The sequence below is a fragment of the Setaria viridis genome, chromosome 8, assembly GCF_005286985.2.
Source record: "Setaria viridis chromosome 8, Setaria_viridis_v4.0, whole genome shotgun sequence".
NCBI lineage: Eukaryota > Viridiplantae > Streptophyta > Magnoliopsida > Poales > Poaceae > Setaria > Setaria viridis.
Window position 1 is genome coordinate 6,537,107 of NC_048270.2, and position 19,009 is coordinate 6,556,115.

General features: G+C 43.6%; 2 protein-coding genes and 1 pseudogene across 6 annotated transcripts; all 3 read left to right on the plus strand.

The window, feature by feature from the left end:
• The first annotated feature begins 662 nt into the window (after nucleotides 1-662).
• Nucleotides 663-5,293, plus strand: LOC117866771 (disease resistance protein RPM1). Of its 5 annotated transcripts, none has more exons than XM_072295776.1 (4): nucleotides 663-791; nucleotides 888-3,809; nucleotides 4,028-4,480; nucleotides 4,977-5,293. In XM_072295776.1, the coding sequence occupies exon 2, from the start codon at nucleotides 1,009-1,011 to the stop codon at nucleotides 3,772-3,774; it is 2,766 nt and encodes a 921-aa protein (XP_072151877.1). In that variant the 5' UTR covers nucleotides 663-791; nucleotides 888-1,008; the 3' UTR covers nucleotides 3,775-3,809; nucleotides 4,028-4,480; nucleotides 4,977-5,293. The 5 variants fall into 5 exon arrangements, with proteins under 5 accessions (XP_072151877.1, XP_034606940.1, XP_072151876.1 ...); XM_072295777.1 differs by having other exon boundaries at nucleotides 737-791; nucleotides 883-3,809; XM_072295775.1 differs by having other exon boundaries at nucleotides 704-3,809.
• A 1,260-nt stretch (nucleotides 5,294-6,553) lies between these two features.
• On the plus strand, nucleotides 6,554-7,174 carry LOC117834241 (putative disease resistance protein At1g50180). The gene has a single exon (XM_034713862.1). It carries the CDS (start codon nucleotides 6,554-6,556, stop codon nucleotides 7,172-7,174), a length of 621 nt encoding a protein of 206 aa, XP_034569753.1.
• Nucleotides 7,175-8,914: 1,740 nt separating this feature from the next.
• LOC117834242 (uncharacterized) lies at nucleotides 8,915-12,349 on the plus strand (annotated as a pseudogene).
• Nucleotides 12,350-19,009: the final 6,660 nt, after the last annotated feature.

The window sequence follows — 19,009 nt, forward strand, 5'->3', positions numbered from 1 at the left end:
GGTACTAATGTTTCCTTCGTCAGTGTTGAAATGTTATGCACGAGTTGGTTCTTGTGATTGAGGTTTTTTTTTGTTGGTATATTTGGGTGCAGATAATTGGTGGTGCTGTGCTCCACGATGGGTGCATTGCGGAGATAAAGATGGGCGAGGGGAATACACTTGTTTCCACACTGGCGGCTTATCTCAATGCGCTGACAGGGGAGGGGGTTAATGGTACTGAATAAAATCTGATCTTTCGAATTTGCCCTATAATCTAGCCTAGTTTCCGCGAACAAGCCGATGCTTTTTTGTGACAATGAACATTTGAAAGTCAACTGTCCTCGCTGGATGTTTGCAGATGCTACTACTCTTTAGTTCATCAATAGAGGTCATGTATGAACCCTGCAACTGCAAACTCCACTGCTATCTGTATTTTATAGACAGGTAAGCAAAATTGATACTGTCGCTGTTATCATCAGTGGTACTCTGCACAGCCCTTTTGCTGCATGGAGTACCAGCTTTTTTTGTTTGGCGGCCAATTCATGTGACGCCACAAGATGATACTTGTAAGGTTAGACATGCCAGAAAAGACTTACTTTTTGCTGCATGATTATGACCCATGCATCAATCAGTTTTCTGCTGCTCACCTAACCCATGTATATGTGCTTTGTAAATTTGGTGAAGGTCATCATGTCAAGGTCCTGCCCCTAGTTTATTACCAGTCTCTTTGTCTACCTCTTTGGTTGATGATGATAATCATCCCCAGACGCGACTCCAACTCTCAAAGTCGATTGTGAGTTCAGCATGAACCGGTCTGCTACATATGCCTGTCTTCTTTACCATTCCTGGTAAAACCTTCATCAATTTCATCAGTTCATTGTTTGTTTGTTGTTATTTGTGAAGTTCAGATAGTTGAGCAGAAGGCAAGCTTCGAAAACTCAGTTGGTTTAATTTATGAAATCTGGAATTCACGAGGCTACTGTCATACACTTGTAACTCTGAGCTCTCAAGCAAGCCCACCAGGACACCATGGCGGAGGCTGTTGTTGGAGTGCTACTCGGCAAGCTCAGTGTGGCCCTGATGAACGAGGCAGCAACCTATGCTTCATCCATCATTTGCAAGGAATCTTCTGAGCTCAAGGCTCTCTTTGGGGAGATCCGCAAAGCTGAGGGTGAGCTCGAGATCATGAAGGCATACCTGCATGACTCAGAGAAGCTCAAGGATACCAACGAGATTGCTGGCATCTTTGTCAATAAGATTCGAGATCTAGCTTTCCGGATTGAGGATGTGGTCGATGAGTTTGCATACAAGATTGAGGACAACAAGCAAGAAGGGTTTAGAGCCAAGATGAAAAAAATGCTTAAGAACGGCAAGACTTGGCGCCGTTTAGCTCTTGAGCTCCGCGATATCAATTGCAAGCTTGAAGATGCTGCAAAAAGGAAGGACCTTTATGCCATGCCAGGGATGGAAAGAGGTGCTAGAGACTGTGACCATCATGCTAGAACTACCAATCAAACTTCATGTTTTGCAAGGGACGAGGATCTTGTAGGTATTCAGGATAATGCAGAAAAGCTTAAGCGGTGGTTAGTAGGTGATTTTGAAGAAAGGTACAAAATCGCCACTGTTTGGGGGATGGGTGGCGTAGGTAAAACTAGTCTAGTTGATTATGTCTATAGGATTGTGAAAGTGGAGTTTGATGCTGCTGCATGGATAACAGTGTCAAAAAGTTACAAAGTTGAGGAATTGCTGAGGAAGGTTGCTAGAGAGTTTGGCATTACAATTGACGTCAGCAACATGGAACTGAGAAGCCTAGTTGAGGTCATTCGTAGCCATCTTAAAGGTAAAAGGTATATTTTAGTTCTGGATGATATCTGGGAAAAAGATTTATGGATCAATAAAATCATGGATGTCTTTCCGACAAACTGGGTCAGCCGATTTGTTTTCACATCAAGAAAATACGAAGTTGCATCATTAGCAACCCGTAACTGTGCAGTTAAGCTAGATCCTATGGGAGAAAATCACTCTTGGAAGTTGTTTTGCAGGTTAGCTTTCCGGAATAATGATGAGAAAAGTTGCCCTATAGAGTTACATGATTTGGCCATGAAGTTCTTACGGAAGTGTGAAGGGTTGCCTATTGCTATTGCATGCATAGGTCGTTTATTGTCCTGCAAACCCTCGACCTTAACTGAATGGAACAATGTTTACGAGGAGTTAGAATTACAGTCGACTAATAATGTTATTCCTGGAGTTGATACTATTCTTAAAGTTAGCTTGGAGGACCTTCCATATGAATTGAAGAACTGCTTCTTGCATTGTGCAATATTTCCAGAGGATTGTTTATTGAAGAGAAAGCGGTTAATAAGGCATTGGATTACTGCTGGATTCATAAAGAAAAAGGAAAGTAAGACACTCGAAGAAGTGGCAGAGGGGTGCTTGAATGAGCTTGTAAACCGAAGTTTACTACAAGTCGTGAAGAAGAATGAGTTTGGACGAGTGAAATGTTGTCGAATGCATGATATCATCCACCATCTTGCCCTTGAAAAAGCAAAGGAAGAATGCTTTGGTAAAGTTTATGAGGGCCCGGAGACATTTTCAGTAGACAGCACACGACGATTATCTATACAGAGCACCAATATTGAACCTCTATGTCAATCTGGTGTAACACATCTCCGTGCAATTCATGCTTTCACAAGTGACGTCGATATTGATTTGCTGAGGCCTATCTTTATGTCTTCCCATTTGTTGTCAACATTAGATCTGCAAGGTACTAAAATCAAAATGTTGCCTAATGAGGTCTTCAACTTGTTCAATCTGCGATTTTTGGGTCTCAGATATACTGAAATTGAAATTCTACCAAAGGCATTAGGAAGACTTAAAAACTTAGAAGTACTGGATGCCTTGTTTACTCCTCTGCTCTCTTTACCAGAGGAAGTAGTGAAACTACAGAGGCTCTGGTTCCTCTACGCATGTACACTGCACAAGGAACGAACTCTTCAACGTTATGGTGGAATTAAAGTGCCTAGGACCATAAGGAACTTAACCGGACTGCATGCTATGGAAACTATTGAAGCAACATTAGAAACTCTATGCGATGTTGCATCTTTGACTGAATTAAGAGCATTTTCTGTTTGCGATGTCAAAAGTGAACACTCTTTAAACCTTTGCAGAGCTATAATGAACATGAGCCATCTGGTTCATCTGTCCATTGCAGCATTAGACGAAAATCAAGTATTACCTTTGGAAGCACTCTGTTTGCCCGGAACACTTTCTAAACTTGTATTGCAAGGGTGGCTGGAAAAGAAACGGATGCCTAGGATTCTCTCATCCTGGTTACACCTTAACAATCTCTCTAAACTGTCTCTTATATTCTCCAAACTTGATGAAGACTCATTTTCTAGTCTCAAGGTATTAGGTGGTTTATGCTACCTTGAACTGGTTAAGGCTTATGATGGGAAGAAATTGTTCTTTTCTGCATTGTCATTTCCTAGGCTCCGCCGACTAGCAATATGGAGTGCTCAGCAGCTGAACCGAGTTGAAATTGAAGAAGGCGCACTGGAATCCCTTGAAGAGCTAATGTTTACAGACTGCCCAGAATTGAATTGTCTCCCTTATGGCATTGAGTTCCTCAAAGACCTTGAAGAATTACGTTTGGAAGACACTGCAGAGGAGCTCATAGAGAAGCTTAGGCAGGAAAGTAGAGGACATCAAGACAATGAAGAACTTGTGAAGATTAGCCATATTAGAAAGGTTGTTATTATATTATCAGAGAAAAACATACGGGAAAGAATTCGTTGAATTAAGCTAGGTGTGGATACTGCTATATTCCCAAGGTAAGTTTTTTATTTTTTATCAGTACCGTCGCTCTATGCATATAGGTACCATACCCAGCTCCTATTTTCATCTATCTGTTAGTACATGCTCAGTTGCTTCCTCTCACAAATTCTTGTACATAAGCTGCTAGACACAGTTATTAGGGTCAATTAGATGTTTTTATATTTCTTCCAACTTGTTTATGGTATTCAGTAACACGTTTATAATTTAAGTGCAGTAACTAAAGGAGCACACAGGATTTCATGATAGCATATACACACGCGCAGGTTCAACTCTATGCTTTCTTGAGCTTCAGGAGATCTATGATGGAAACAAACTGTACTTTCCTAGACTCCAACATCTAGGAGCATGTAGTGCTCCGCAGCTTGGCCAAGTCAAAATAAAAGAAGGTGCACTGGAAAGCCTTTTTGAGCTAGTGTTTTCAGAATGACCAGAATTGAAGCACATCCTCAAGGCATTGAGCACCTTACAGCCCTTGAGAAATTACGTTTGCAAGACACTTCTGAGGAGCTCATAGACAAGCTTAGGCAGGAAAGTGAATCAGATGGAGGCAATTAAGAGCATATGAAGATCGGCCACATTAGAAAGGTTGTTGTGTTAACTGAGAAAACATATGTGAAAGGGTTCGCTGACTGAAGCATGAATTGTCTGAATTTTGCTATTCCCAGAGGTAAATATTTATTTTATTTTTATTACTGATACTGCCGTTTAATGCATATAATTAAATTACTTCATATTCATTTATTGATGCATGCCGAGGCTTCTTTCTCACATTTTGCTTCTGCGTTCATATGCATGTATACTAATAATTACAGATCATATAAGCTCAATACCAAATAGTGTCAATTACTTTTATGTTTCTTCCAGCTTGTATGTTATTTATTCTTTTTTTTTTAAAAAAAAGAGCACATGAGCAAGAAGCACCATTACGTCTTCTTCTATTTATTTTAGTTTAGTTCAATGGTATGGGAATTAGTTCAAGGGCAATAACCAAACTAGCACAAACGTTTCTGAGACTGAATGGTTGAGGGGTGAAATAAGTTGTTTATACATGTCGGAGTGTCATTACAGTATTTTGGCATGTTTTGGAGGCAAAAACGGCAACCAATCAAGTTGCCCTTATCATTCAATTGCTAACGGGATTAACAATGGGGAAAATAATGCAGGCAAATTTTTCAAGACATAAAGGTGAAGTGGCAGTGAAGTGTCTTTGCAGTTGGCAGAACGTGAAGTCAGGTGACTATGAGATATGAGACTGCAATCAGGATGAACTCTAAAAAACAAAAAATGTTGTTGGTTCTTATGTACTCCCTCTATCTAGATGCATAATAATATATATGCACCTAGAAAAGTCAAAACGACCTATAATTTGGAACGGAGGCAGTATCTCTAGTTGTTTGATTTCGAAGCAGTGCGCGTGACCAGCCAACATGAGGTGAAAAACACCCTGTCATTTTCTGGCTGCAGTTCTTTTGCTGGTTTATGTTCAGGTTTCTGTTAAGTCATCACCGGTAGGAATGGTTTTTGCCTGATGTCCTCCGTGGATGACCTGTGATAAACTTGCAGAGTCTTTTGTTTTCGGTCTGCTCAACCTGATACATATGCTTTCGTTTCGATGGACCTGGCATACTTTGCAGTCGTTGGCTACCTTTCATATAGTTTCTTCAGTTTGATAAGCTTGGCATCATTTTGCCCGTCCGGATTTAATTGATCCCAGATACGTCAGGGACATGATTTGCACGGCTCCCTGCTTCCATGGAAATCTGGCCCAAGCCTCTTGGAAGCAGGGTCCACAAATATAAGGATAAGTGCAAAGAAGGTGAGGAAAAATTCATCGAAATTTAGAAGGTGAGGTCTCCTGCCCTATTCTGTTTTCTGGAAACAGAGCAAGTTCCAGCGTGCTATGCTCTGTTTTCTTGAAACAGAGCAAAGTTTTGGCGCGTAGAAGTCTGTGTGTCCGTGGAGCAATTTGATGGGCAGGGCCGATTCCTACACGGGTCCTACACGGGCCGCTAGCCCGAAGAGGAGTGAAGACACTACAGAATGGGCCTGACGCATTTGGAGAATTTGGGCTCAGGCTGTTGGGTACTCGGTGATGATGATGAGGCCTCTTCGGGTCTTTCTTGATCAAGAGATCTCCTCCGTCGCCGCCGCATGAAGCTGAGCGGCCTCCTCGCTTCTGCGGCTGCCGCCGCCGCCGCCGCTTCAGGTGCTCTGCGGTGGATAGTCGACGGAGAATACGGCGGACTTCATTAGCGTTTAACGTGGTACCACCGTACCAGAGGCCATGAGAACGACAGGATGCAGCATTTCCATGTCTAGGTATATATCTTTGGTTTCTTTTCTATTGCGAGTTACACAGTTATCTATGCTCATCACTGAAAGATTAGAATTATCTCTTTAAAGAAAAAAGTTAGAATTGCAACCCAACTGCACATGCCGAGCACTTGTTTTCTTGAGGCGAACATGGCCAGGGCGAATTTGATCGATCACAGTAATAAGCTATGCAACAAAGGCCGTAGTCCAGCTGGTACCAATGTGATGGTCAAATTCTACTGACAGGGGTCTAGCAAAGTCAGCACCCTTCACCTCTGACTTTGCTCTATTGAAGTCGAACAACCGTTCTGCATCGGCATTTCTTTATAGTGTAGATCCAGATCGGCATTACCTTCCGTGATCACGTTCACATAGCAAACAAAACACTCAAAAGCACAAAAAAACACACCACTCGGTACCCATACACATGGTGGAGGCTGTCGTCGGAGTGCTGACTGGCAAGCTAGGTGCGGCCTTGGCGAACGAGGCAGCAACCTATGGTGCATCCCTTCTGTTCAAAGAAGCTGCTTCCCTCAAGGGTCTCTTCGGTGAGATCCGTATAGCCGAGGAGGAGCTGAAGAGCATGAAGGCCTACCTGCGTGAGTCAGAGAAGTTCAGGGATGCCGATGAGACCACTGGCATCTTCGTCAACAAGATCCGGGAACTATCTTTTCGGATCGAGGATGTTGTTGATGAGTTCATGTACAAGCTTGGGGACAACAAGCATGGAGGATTTGCAGCCAAGGCGAAGAAGAGGATCCAGCATGTCAAGGTTTGGCACCGTCTAGCTCTCGAGCTCCAAAATATCAATGCTGAGCTTAAAGGAGCTGCAGAAAGGAGGGATCGCTATGCATGTCCACGAATGGATAACTACGCTGGGAGCAGCGACCGTCATGCCAGATCCAGCAATCAAACTTCATGTTTTGCAAGAGAAGAGGATCTAGTGGGTATTGAAAGTAATGCAGCCAAGCTCAAGGGGTGGCTAGTCGATGATTTGGAAGAGGAAAAAACACCAAAATCACCACAGTTTGGGGGATGGGTGGAGTAGGTAAACCACCTTGGTCGATCATGTCTACAAGATTGTGAAACTGGATTTTGATGCTGCTGCATGAATAACCGCGTCCAAGAGTTACCATGATGGGGACTTGCTGAAGAACATTGCTATTGAGTTTGGTATCTCAACTGATTCTAGCAATATGGATATGAGAAGAGCAGTTGAAGTCATCCGTAACCATCTTGAAGGTAAAAGGTTTCTCTTGGTCTTGGATGATGTTTGGGAACAAGATGTGTGGATAAATAATACTATGCCTATCTTGCCGATTAATTGTACTAGCCGATTTGTTCTCACATCAAGATTATCTGAAGTTGGATCACTGGCAACTAATAAGTGTGCAATTAAGCTGGAGCCACTACAAGAAAATCACTCTTATTTGTTATTCTGCAAGCTAGCTTTTTGGAATAGTGATAAAAAAAAGGTGCCCTGCAGAGTCACAGGACTGGCTGCAAAATTCTTACAGAAGTGTGAAGGCCTACCTATTGCTATTGCATGCATAGGCCGTCTACTATCTTGCAAACACCCAAATTACTCTGAATGGAAAAATGTGTACAAGAAGTTAGAGTTGCAGTCAACTAAAAAGACGATCCCTAATGTTGATACCATTCTGAAGGTCAGCTTGGAGGATCTTCCGTATGAACTAAAGAATTGCTTCTTGCATTGTTCACTTTTTCCGGAGGATTACAAACTGACGAGGCGGAGCAGATGAAGTGCATTCAACCCCCAGGAGAGGCCCAGCACTTCGCGCGCCGAACGGACGTCTCCTCGCACAGAACATCATGAACGCGCAATCCATCGTTGCTTCATCTCAAACATCTCATCCGGGAGCGGCGCGGCCATACCTCCAAGCCCTCCTCTCTGCTGGCCCCGCGCCCATAAGAACGGTCGCCGGGAATGGGCTTCGAGTTTCTCGCTCATTGCCTCCACCTCTCACCCAGTGCTTGAGGTGCTTAGCCACACACCACGTCGTAGCTGAGTGCCGAGACCCGATCCGCCGGGGTCCATGAAGCTGGGACCAAGATCATATAGGTAATTAGTACGTATAATTTTCTATTTGGTATAGTAATCATTTGAAGGCTCATCACAAAGCAGCTCATGTTGTAGGTAACTCTCCTTTCCAATCCTATTCTACGTAACCTGATCTATCGAGTGGAGGCAGGCCCGTAGGCGATATTTTGTTTGATCGTTTCCTGCCACCGTGACCCTGCCTACCCATCGACGCGCTCTAGCTGAGGAGAGGAGACGCCCATGCCGATCCAATTGGCTCCTTACCCGGCGAGGCTGCGACCGGTAACGGCAAGGACACCGATCCAATTCGCTCGTCACAGTAAGCAACACACCGATTGATTAATATTTCCAATTTTTTTCTTATTTGTTTTTTTATGCGCTATGCTTATACCGATTGTGCTAGGTTAAAATTTATAATTCAATGTATTTATTCGAATATGATAGATGTTACCTAAGAAGCATTTGTCGGGTGCTCAGAAAAAAAAAAGAAAACAAGAAGATCAGTTCGTAGAATCACAGAGAGATGCTCTACATAAGATTTTTCCAGTTTCAAATAATGCTGAAGTCAGTCATGATAGGGACGGGAACAAGTTGTAGAAGTCGATGCCAATGAATGTGCTACAGAAGAGCATAATTTAGATGTTGAAGCTGATGCCAATGATCATACTCAGACTCCGGGAGGTGACACTTTACAGCCTTCAGATGATACTGAAACTGCAAATATTGATGAACAAGAAGATTCAGTTTTGACTATTTTTGATCTTAGAACATGGAAAAATCTTGACAATAGCAAAAAAGATATCTTAATTGAGAAAGGACCCGTGAGATAAATGGATCTACGTTTCCCTTGTGATTCTAGTGGCAGATGTCTTTCTTATGCTTACTACTCCACGAAATTATCTAATAGTGAGTTTGTTGACAGGAAGTGGTTGGTATATTCTAAACATGTGGACAAGGTTTATTGTTTTTGCTGCAAGTTGTTCAAATCAAATCAGAACAAGTCATTGTTAGCATCTGATGGAGTAAGGGATTGGAAGCATCTTAGTGAGAAACTGAAAACACATGAGAATAGTGTGAAGCATTTGACAAACACGAGTACATGAAATGAGCTTCGGCTTAGATTAAGAAAAAATCAAACAATTGATAATGAAATGCAATGGGAAATTACAAAAGGAAAAGGAGCATTGGAGACAGGTCCTGGTAAGAATAGTTTCTGGTGTGAAGTTTCTTGCTAAACAAAATCTAGCCTTTCGAGGATCAAATGAGAAACTTTATGAACATAACAATAGTAATTTTCTAGCCACAGTTGAAATGATTGCTGAATTTGATCCTGTAATGCAAGAACATATTAGGCGCATTCAATGTAATGAAATTTATCATCATTATCTTAGCCATAATATTCAGAATGATTTAATTATTATTCTTTCTAATGCTGTGAAAAATCATATCTTAAAGATTCTCAAAAATGTCAAGTATTTTTCTATTATATTGGATTGTACCCCAGATGTGAACTATGAAGAACAAATGACATTAATTGTGTGTTGTGTTAATATGTCAAGTACCATTCCAAGAGTAGAGAAATTTTTCTTGGAGTTCTTATAGGTTGATGACACCTCCGGATTGGAGCTTTCTAATGTTTTGTTGGATGCATTTAGATCTCTTGATTTGAACATTGATGATGTGAGAGGTCAAGGTTATGACAATGGTTCCAATATGAAGGAAAATATCAAGGTGTGCATACATGTTTGCTTGAAATTAATCCAAGAGCATTATATATGCCATGCGCATGTTATAGTCTGAATCTTACTCTTTGTGATATGGCAAAATCTTGCAAGACAGTTATTTCATTCTTTGGTGTTATACAAAGGATATATTGTTTGTTTGCATGCTCTACTAAAAGGTGAAAAATTTTGACTGATAATGTTGACAACATTGTCAGACAACTTGCAACAAAAACAACAAACTTTGTTCACATGTTTAGAACAAACCAGCCACTTCCTGTCAACAAACTCACCATTAAATAATTTCCTAGAGTAGTAAGTATAAGAAAAACGTCTGCCACTGGGATCACAAGGGAATTGTAGATCCATTTCTCTCACAGATCCCATCTCAATTAAGATATCTTTTTTTGCTATTGTCAAGATTTTCCCATGTTCTAGGATCAAAAATAGTCAAAATTGAATCTTCTTGTTCATCATATTTATAGTTTCAGTATCATCTGAAGGCTGTAAAATGTCACCTCCTGGATCCTGAGTATGATCATTGGCATCAGCTTCAGCATCTAAATTATGCTCTGCTGTAGCACCTTCATTGACATCAACTTCTGCAACTTGTTCCCGCCCCTGTCATGACTGACTTCAGCATTATTTGAAACTGGAAAAAACTTATGTAGAGCACCTCTCTCGATTCTATGACTTGATTTTCTTGTTTTCTTTTTTTTTTTCTTCTCTGAGCACCCGACAAATGCTTCTTAGGCAACATCTATCATATTCAAACAAATACATTAAATTAGAAATTTTAACCCTAGCTCAATCGGTACAAGCATAGCGCATAAAAAAATAAATAAGAAAAAAATTAGAAATACTAATAAATCGGTGTGTTGCTTACCGTGATGAGCGAATCGGTGGGCAAGCAAGTAGGGTCGCGGCAGCAGGAAACGATCAAATGAAACATCGCCTGCGGCCTGCCCTCCGCTTGATGGATCAGGTTAAGTAGAATAGGACTGGAAAGGAGAGTTACCTACGGTATGGGCTTTGTGATAGTCCTTTAAATGCTTACTATGCCAAATAGAAAATTGTATATACTAATTACTTATATGGTCTTAGGGCCCAATCCCATGGGTCCTTGGCGGTCGCACTACCTACCCTCATAGAATTGGGTCTGGGTGCGCAACCTTCCGACCCCAGCTCGCCCGACTCTGCCGCCGGCGCCCACCCCCACCTGGTCATCAGTGACACGGAGGGCGCGGCTTCCGCGTGTAGGCAATCTCGCTCCTCCATCTGGTCCCTGGGGGACCTTCTCGCTGAGGAGGAGCATGAGGTCACCATCCGGTGTCATCGTGTGCACCGCAAGCGAGCGGCAGATAGCGTGTCCAAGGTCCGGCGTAGCAGGCGGCTTGCTGTGAAGGAGTTGCCTTTCTACGAGGACGTGACAACCAAGGCTTCACGCGTCAAGGCAGCTCAGCTCGACCTCTCCAAGGCCTCGAATCGCATGAAGGCGGCGCTGGACGAGTCCGGCATGTTGGAGCACTCGCCTCATGCCAAGATTTCTTCCAGAAGCTGCGCTGCCATTGACGTGTCTGCGGCCTTGCCCACCTCTCCGAGGTGGAGGATGAGGTGCCTGTGGTTGTGTGATGTTTAGTTTCCCTGTTGAAGGATGTGTTAGCACTGGGCCATTGCGTTGTGTTCTGCCCGTTGATGCTTCTTCTCCCATGTCTTGGAGAGCTGTGTGGTTGGTTTTTCTTTGCTTGTTAATTTGTGAGTTCTTGTGGTTGGGGTCCCGATTTAGAGGTGGCCAGTGTAATGTGTACACACTCATATTTGTAACGTCAACAATGTTATGTTTGTTGTGTGAATTGGTGCCTCGCAATTACTTATGTTAACCAAGCACTTTCTTTCTTCTCCTGGAATGTACGTGGGCTCGGTCAGGCGAGCCGGTGCGAAGATGTTCTTGTTGAACTGATTTTCGCTCGACCCAACTTTGCTGCTCTACAAGAAACCAAACTTACCTCTCTACCCCCAGCCAAGAAAAGCTCATTCCTACCTGTGCGCCTCTCATCCTGTGTAGCACACAATTCCACGGCGCCTCTAGGGGGATTCTTACTGCTTGGATGCCTTGCTCTGCTCCTTGACGAACACCATTGAGCGTGCGTTCTCCCTCACCACTAGTTTTTGCCTCAATGCAGATGCAAGCACCGTCACCCTCACGAACGTCTATGCTCCGACTTCTAGAGAAGAGAAGGGTAACTTCCTCGCGGAGCTAGCCTCCCTGGCAGAGGATATCAATGGAGCATGGATGCTTATTGGAGATTTTAACCTTACCCGAGCACCGGAAGATAAGAGCTCTGATGCTTTCAACTACAATGAGGCCAAGATGTTCAACTCTCTCATCAACGACATTGGGCTTATCGAGATTCCTCTTGTCGACCGGGCATACACCTAGAGCAACCGGTGGGAGCAGCCAACTCTGGTCAGGCTAGATCGATGCCTGGTCAACATTCCTGGGGATGCTGTCTTCCCCAATACTACTCTCTTCTCGTTCTCACTTTGCTTCGGAGCACAATCCTCTCGTTGCCACGACATCCACCCAGATCCCTCGTAGTCCCTACTTCCGCTTTGAGAATGTGTGGCTAGTGGCTTTAGCACCCCTCCTTTAAGTCTGTGATCACTTCTGCTCTTGCCCAGTCGGTCACTGGAACGCCGGCCAAAGCTTTCACCCACCGACTCAAACACTGTCGTCGAGAGTGCCAGGCTTGATCCAAGCGCCTCTGCTCCCCTGGACCAGAGAGAGAATGACACAAGAATCTTGTTCAACTCCCTAGACCTACTAGAAGAAGCCTGCTGTGGCGGATCCACTTCGGATCTACTTGGTTAAACATGATTTAGCCGCATAATACGCGACGCTCATGCCTAAGCCGAGTAAATGTTGGAGGTATGCCCTAGAGGCAATCATAGAGATGATGATATTCCATTTGTATCCATGATTTGTATATTGTGTTCATTGAATATCCATTAAAGGCTACTTGAATTGATTTGCAATTATGTGAATTGTATGTGAAACTCTTTACTTGTATGGTTATTCTAAAGTTGTCCCTAGTCGGAGTTCATGTGAGGACACACATGAATATTAGACTAGCACATGTATTAGTTGATGACTATGTTTCACAAGTCATGAACATGGAGATGTTGAACTAATAATGTGGACACATGTGGAGACATGTGTTAGGACTGACCCAACACGAGAAGTAGTTCTCTCTTTAAACAACATATACGCTTTGTCCTTAGACCTGAGATTGTCGCATGTATTCTAGATGTGGATTGACCTACTTAGGGGCTATCAAACGCTACGCCGTAACAGGGTAGTTATAAAGGTAGCTTTCGGGTTTGTCAAGAAGCATGCTATGAGACATGGTCAATCAAGATGGGATTTGCCCCTCTCTGATTGAGAGTGATATCTCTGGGCCCCTCGAGTGATCGGATCCGAAAATGCATGGCCATGCTACGTACGGTTAAGAGTTAACCTACAAAGGGATTCCAAATCACAGGATCGAGAAAGAGCGGTCGGCTTGAAGCTAGACCAAATATCGTGAGGCAAAGGGAATAGCATGTATATTATGTTGTGATGGTTCGTCTGATATGATCTTCGTATGCGTATAGGAGTTGGCACGTCTTGCTAGAGGCCGCTACCGACTATTGGGCCGAGTAGGAGTACTCGGGCCATGTCTATACGTATCCGAACCCATAGGGTCACACACTTAAGGGGCTGGAAGCCAAATTCGGATCTGATCCGAGTTGGATTAGGTTTGGGAGTACTAATGGGCCTCGGATCCAGAGGCCCATCAGGAACCTCTATAAATAGAGGGGTGGGGGCGCCCTAGGGTTTACACCTTTTGGCTGAACACACTTGCCGCGCCTCCCACGCCCTCGCCTGTTGCAACTCGCGGATCTAGCAATCCGGCTTGCGACGCTTCCTCCCTACACGTGTGGATACCTTGGAGGTGTTGCGCCTGCAGCACTTGGACGAGCCGCCGACGAGCCACGACGAGCCGACAACGAGCCGCGGTACCGGAGGCGATCTTGCTGTGCACGTGGACGAGCTGCTGAGGAGCTGCTGCACGTGATCGACTACGTACGACTACGTGATCGTCTTCACTGCACCGACGCATATCTACATCTTCCGCACCAGTAGTGCGTCGAGTGGTAATCCCGTGATCCTTATACGGCAGTTCTTCCTGGTTATACGCGGTAGAAAATTTTGATTTGCGCTAGTGTAGCCTACCTCGTATCCCGACAGTGGTATCAGAGCCGTAGCTGCTTAGTTTTAGATTCGGGATGTGTGCATATGGAGATATGCGGGTTCTCTGTTTGATTTATGTCCTGATTTCGTGCCCTTGCTGCAATGGTAGTGTAACGACATACTCCTACCGGTCGGTTTCCGCCATCGGAGTTAAGTGATACACGTAAACCCAGTTGCAGTGAGGGAAGATCAATATGATTGGTCAAATCGAGATCCAGGGTCATACGCCAGGCGCATTAGATGTGCAATAGTACATAGGATCTACTGCCGGGGTCGGGATTTTGCCATATGCGTATGCTTCGGTAAATCAGCCGTAACTTTTCGGTACGATCTCGGATCGAGGCGATTTCTATACGAAAATTGATCTACAGAAAAAGTTACACATGAATTTCAACCGCTTTGCCGTTTTCGGCGAAATTAGATTTGCCAAATTCGTCTTGGAAGATGGAGTTTCAGGCCTCCGAAGTTTGGAACGTTAGGACGCCTAACTCTATTTTGCAGGATGTATGCATGTATCTTGTGATCAGTATGGCCCCTTGTGTATGTGATGCATGTGTGTAACTAATTCGTGACCTGCGTGTCGCGCGTACGGCAACACGGCAGGAGCCATATGTGTTGTCACTTTATTGTAATTAATGGTCTCCGTACCAATCTGTGATGATCCAAGCAACTATGTAATCTTCATTACTAGATTCTTTACTAGCTATTAGGCGTAATAGCATGCTCTAGTTCTTGGAGGACTCATCACCAGGAGGATGGCGCACATGGAACATGGAGATGAAGATCACCATGGTGAACAGGTTCTATGGAGATGGAGATCACCATAAGAAAAAACGGGCCATACTGTGTCACAACTGTGTGAATGCTATTCTGTTTATGTTTTACTTTCTGCATGCTGTGATGTTAGAAGTAGAACGATCCCTCACAAAGTTTAAGTTAGTATGCCCTCCCAACTAAAACTTGCACCGTCCCATGTCTTGTACAATTAGTGGTGGGTCTATGAAATTAGGGTGCCACTAGTTTTCCTTGACTAGACGGGTTTGTGTCGGACACTTACACGCATAAGGGTTGGTTTGCTTAACGAGGTCATCTTAACGGTTAAGGACCTTGGGGCATAAAGGTTGGGCGCCGAGACATAGAGATGTCACCCAACAACAGGAGTCATATGTGATATGATTAGCAAAAGTTGCTTACCGATCTACCTCGTTTGCTAGCGGTGATGCTAAAGCTCACTAGTGGACTTGTTAGTTGTGGATCCTGAATCACTAAGTTTCAATAGAGGGATATTGATTTTAGTGGGAGTAGATTCTGTTAAAATAGTTTAATGTAATTTGCTCTATCATGGATACGTTTGTCTTAGTGTATTTTGCATTACTTTTGTTGTAGATTAAATGGCACCTAGCAACACCACCACATCGTTTGCTTTGCGTTCGGTCCTTGAGAAGGACAAGTTGAATGGAACAAACTACTCAGATTGGATCCGTAACCTGAGAATTGTTCTCAGGGCTGAGAAAAAGGAAGATGTTCTAGACAACCCACTACCAGAAGAACCTGCTGAGGATGCACCCGCTGCTGCTAAGAATGCTTACAAGAAAGCATGTGATGCTAACCTCGAAGTAAGCTGCCTTATGCTTGCTTGCATGGAACCCGAGCTGCAGATGCAGTTCGAAACAAACCATGAGGCGCACGATATGATCGTGGCGCTTAGAGACATGTTCCAAACACAGGCCAGGACTGAAAGGTTCAATGTGTCTAAGGCCTTTGTTGAGAGCAAGCTAGTAGAAGGCGCAGCAGTAGGACCACACGTAATCAAGATGGTTGGTTACACTCAACGGTTGGAGAAGCTAGGCTTCCCACTGGGCCAAGAGTTGGCCACTGATTTCATTCTTTCGTCTCTTCCTCCTAGCTATGGGAACTTCATCTCGAACTACCATATGCATGGGACGGAGAAGGGTCTGAATGAGCTGTGTGGTATGCTCAAGACAGCAGAGGCTGACATTAAGAAAAGCGCTAGTACCAGCCATGTGATGGCGATACAGAACAAGCCCAGCTTTAAGAAGAAGGGAAATTCTTGGAAGAAGAAGGGCAAGGCTGGAACGTCCAAGCCAAACCCACCGCCCAAGGTTAAAGCTGGACCTGGACCTGCTCCAGACAAAGAGTGCTTTTACTGTCATGAACTTGGTCACTGGAAGAGAAACTGCAAGCAGTACCTAGCTTCGTTGAAGAACGGCGGAAGTAAGAGTACTTCTACCTCAGGTACGCTTGTTGTTTATGTTATAGACAACATATTTCTCGCTGATACAGTTATTAATTCTTGGGTATTTGATACCGGATCGGTTGCTCATATTTGCAATTCGATGCAGGGAATGATAAGAAGTAGAAGCGTGGAAAGAGGAGAAGTTGATTTCCGCGTGGGCAATAATGCAAGAGTTGCTGCTTTGACCGTCGGGACGATGCAACTCCACCTCCCGTCAGGATTTATTATGGAGTTGAATAATTGTTATTTTGTTCCTAGTTTAAGTCGAAACATTTTATCTCCTTCATGTTTGATGAAGGATGGTTATTCATTTGCGAGTGAAAACAATGGTTGTGTGATCTCTAAGAATAATATGTTTATGGCTTTTGCACCCATTGTGAATGGATTGTTTGTTTTAAATCTTGATGGTTCACCTGTCTGTAATGTAAGTGCTAAAAGGCCTCGGCCTAATGATTTGAGTCCTACCTACTTGTGGCATTGTCGTTTGGGTCATATAAGTGAAAAGCGCATGAAGAAGCTCCATTCTGATGGACTTCTAACTTCGTTTGATTTTGAATCATACGAGACATGCGAGGCTTGCTTGCTAGGCAAGATGACCAAGACGCCTTTCACAGGATTTTCCTGAGAGAGCAGTAGACTTGTTGGAACTCGTACATAGTGATGTATGCGGACCAATGAGCACGACGGCTAGAGGAGGATTCCAATACTTCATAACTTTCACTGATGATTTTAGTAGATATGGCTATGTCTACTTGATGAGGCACAAGTCTGAAACCTTTGAAAAGTTCAAGGAATTTCAGAATGAAGTTGAAAATCAGCGTGGCAAGAAAATTAAGGCCTTACGATCTGATCGTGGAGGCGAGTATTTGAGCCACGAGTTTAGCAATCATCTAAAGAGTTGCGGAATTGTTCCACAACTTACGCCGCCTAGAACACCTCAGAGAAATGGTGTGTCCGAGCGACGTAATCGAACTTTGTTAGACATGGTTCGATCAATGATGAGCCAGTCGGACCTACCGTTGTCATTTTGGGGATACGCTCTAGAAACAGCAGCTTTCACACTAAATAGGGTACCATCTAAATCCGTAGTTAAGACACCATATGAGATATGGACTGGAAAGGTTCCTAGTCTGTCTTTTCTAAAGATTTGGGGATGTGAAGTGTTTGTCAAGCGACTTCAGTCGGACAAGATCACACCCAAGTCGGATAAGTGCATTTTCGTGGGATATCCAAAGGAAACTTTGGGATATTATTTCTACAACCGATCAGAAGGCAAAGTGTTTGTCGCTCGGAACGGGGTTTTCCTAGAGAAAGAGTTTCTCAAAGGAGAAAAGAGTGGAAAGACAGTGCATCTTGAAGAAGTTCAAGATGAGCCAATCGGGCAAGAATCAATGAGTGATGCTAACGTAGCAGAACAAGTTGAGATACCCATGGCAAGAGAAGCACCGCCACAACCACGAAGGTCAGCAAGGCTCCGCGAAATGCGAGAAATATTATTGTTGGACAATGATGAGCCTGCAACATATGCAGAAGCAATGATGGACCCAGACTCCGAAAAATGGCAGAGTGCCATGCAATCCGAAATAGAGTCCATGGGAGACAATCAAGTTTGGAACTTGGTTGACCCGCCTGATGGTGTTAAAGCCATAGAGTGCAAGTGGATCTATAAGAAGAAAAAGGACATGGATGGAAATGTTCACATCTATAAAGCACGACTTGTCGCAAAAGGTTTTCGACAAGTTCAAGGAGTTGACTACGACGAGACCTTCTCGCCCGTAGTGATGCTTAAGTCCATTCGGATTATTCTAGCTATAGCTGCACATTTCGATTATGAGATATGGCAGATGGATGTCAAGACAGCTTTCCTGAATGGAAACCTAGCTGAGGACGTGTATATGATACAGCCCGAGGGTTTTGTCGATCCGAAAAATGCTGGAAAGGTATGCAAGCTTCAGAGATCCATCTATGGATTGAAGCAAGCATCTAGGAGTTGGAACATTCGTTTTGATGAAGTGGTCAAAGGGTTTGACTTCACCAAGAACGAAGAAGAGTCTTGTGTTTACAAGAAGGTTAGTGGGAGCTCTGTAGTATTTCTAATCTTATATGTGGATGACATATTACTGATTGGAAATAATATTCCTATGCTTGAGTCCGTAAAGACTTCACTGAAAAATAGTTTTTCGATGAAGGACTTAGGGGAAGCGGCATATATTCTGGGTATTAAGATCTATAGAGATAGATCGAGAAGGCTTATAGGTTTAAGCCAAGATACTTACATTGACAAAGTGTTGAAGCGGTTCAGCATGGAAGAGGCAAAGAAAGGGTTCTTGCCTATGTCACATGGCATACATCTCAGCAAGACTCAGTGTCCTTCGACTGCTGATGAGCGGGATCGCATGAGTAGAGTACCATATGCCTCGGCTATTGGATCTATCATGTATGCAATGATAAGTACTCGCCCAGATGTTTCATATGCGCTAAGTATGACAAGCAACCACCAATCTGATCCAGGTGAGAGTCACTGGACAGCGGTGAAAAACATTCTTAAG

Coding starts and splice junctions, on each gene's coding strand:
- LOC117866771 (XM_072295776.1), top strand. CDS start 1,009: ATGGCGGAGGCTGTTGTTGGAGTGCTACTCGGCAAGCTCAGTGTGGCC.
- LOC117834241 (XM_034713862.1), top strand. CDS start 6,554: ATGGTGGAGGCTGTCGTCGGAGTGCTGACTGGCAAGCTAGGTGCGGCC.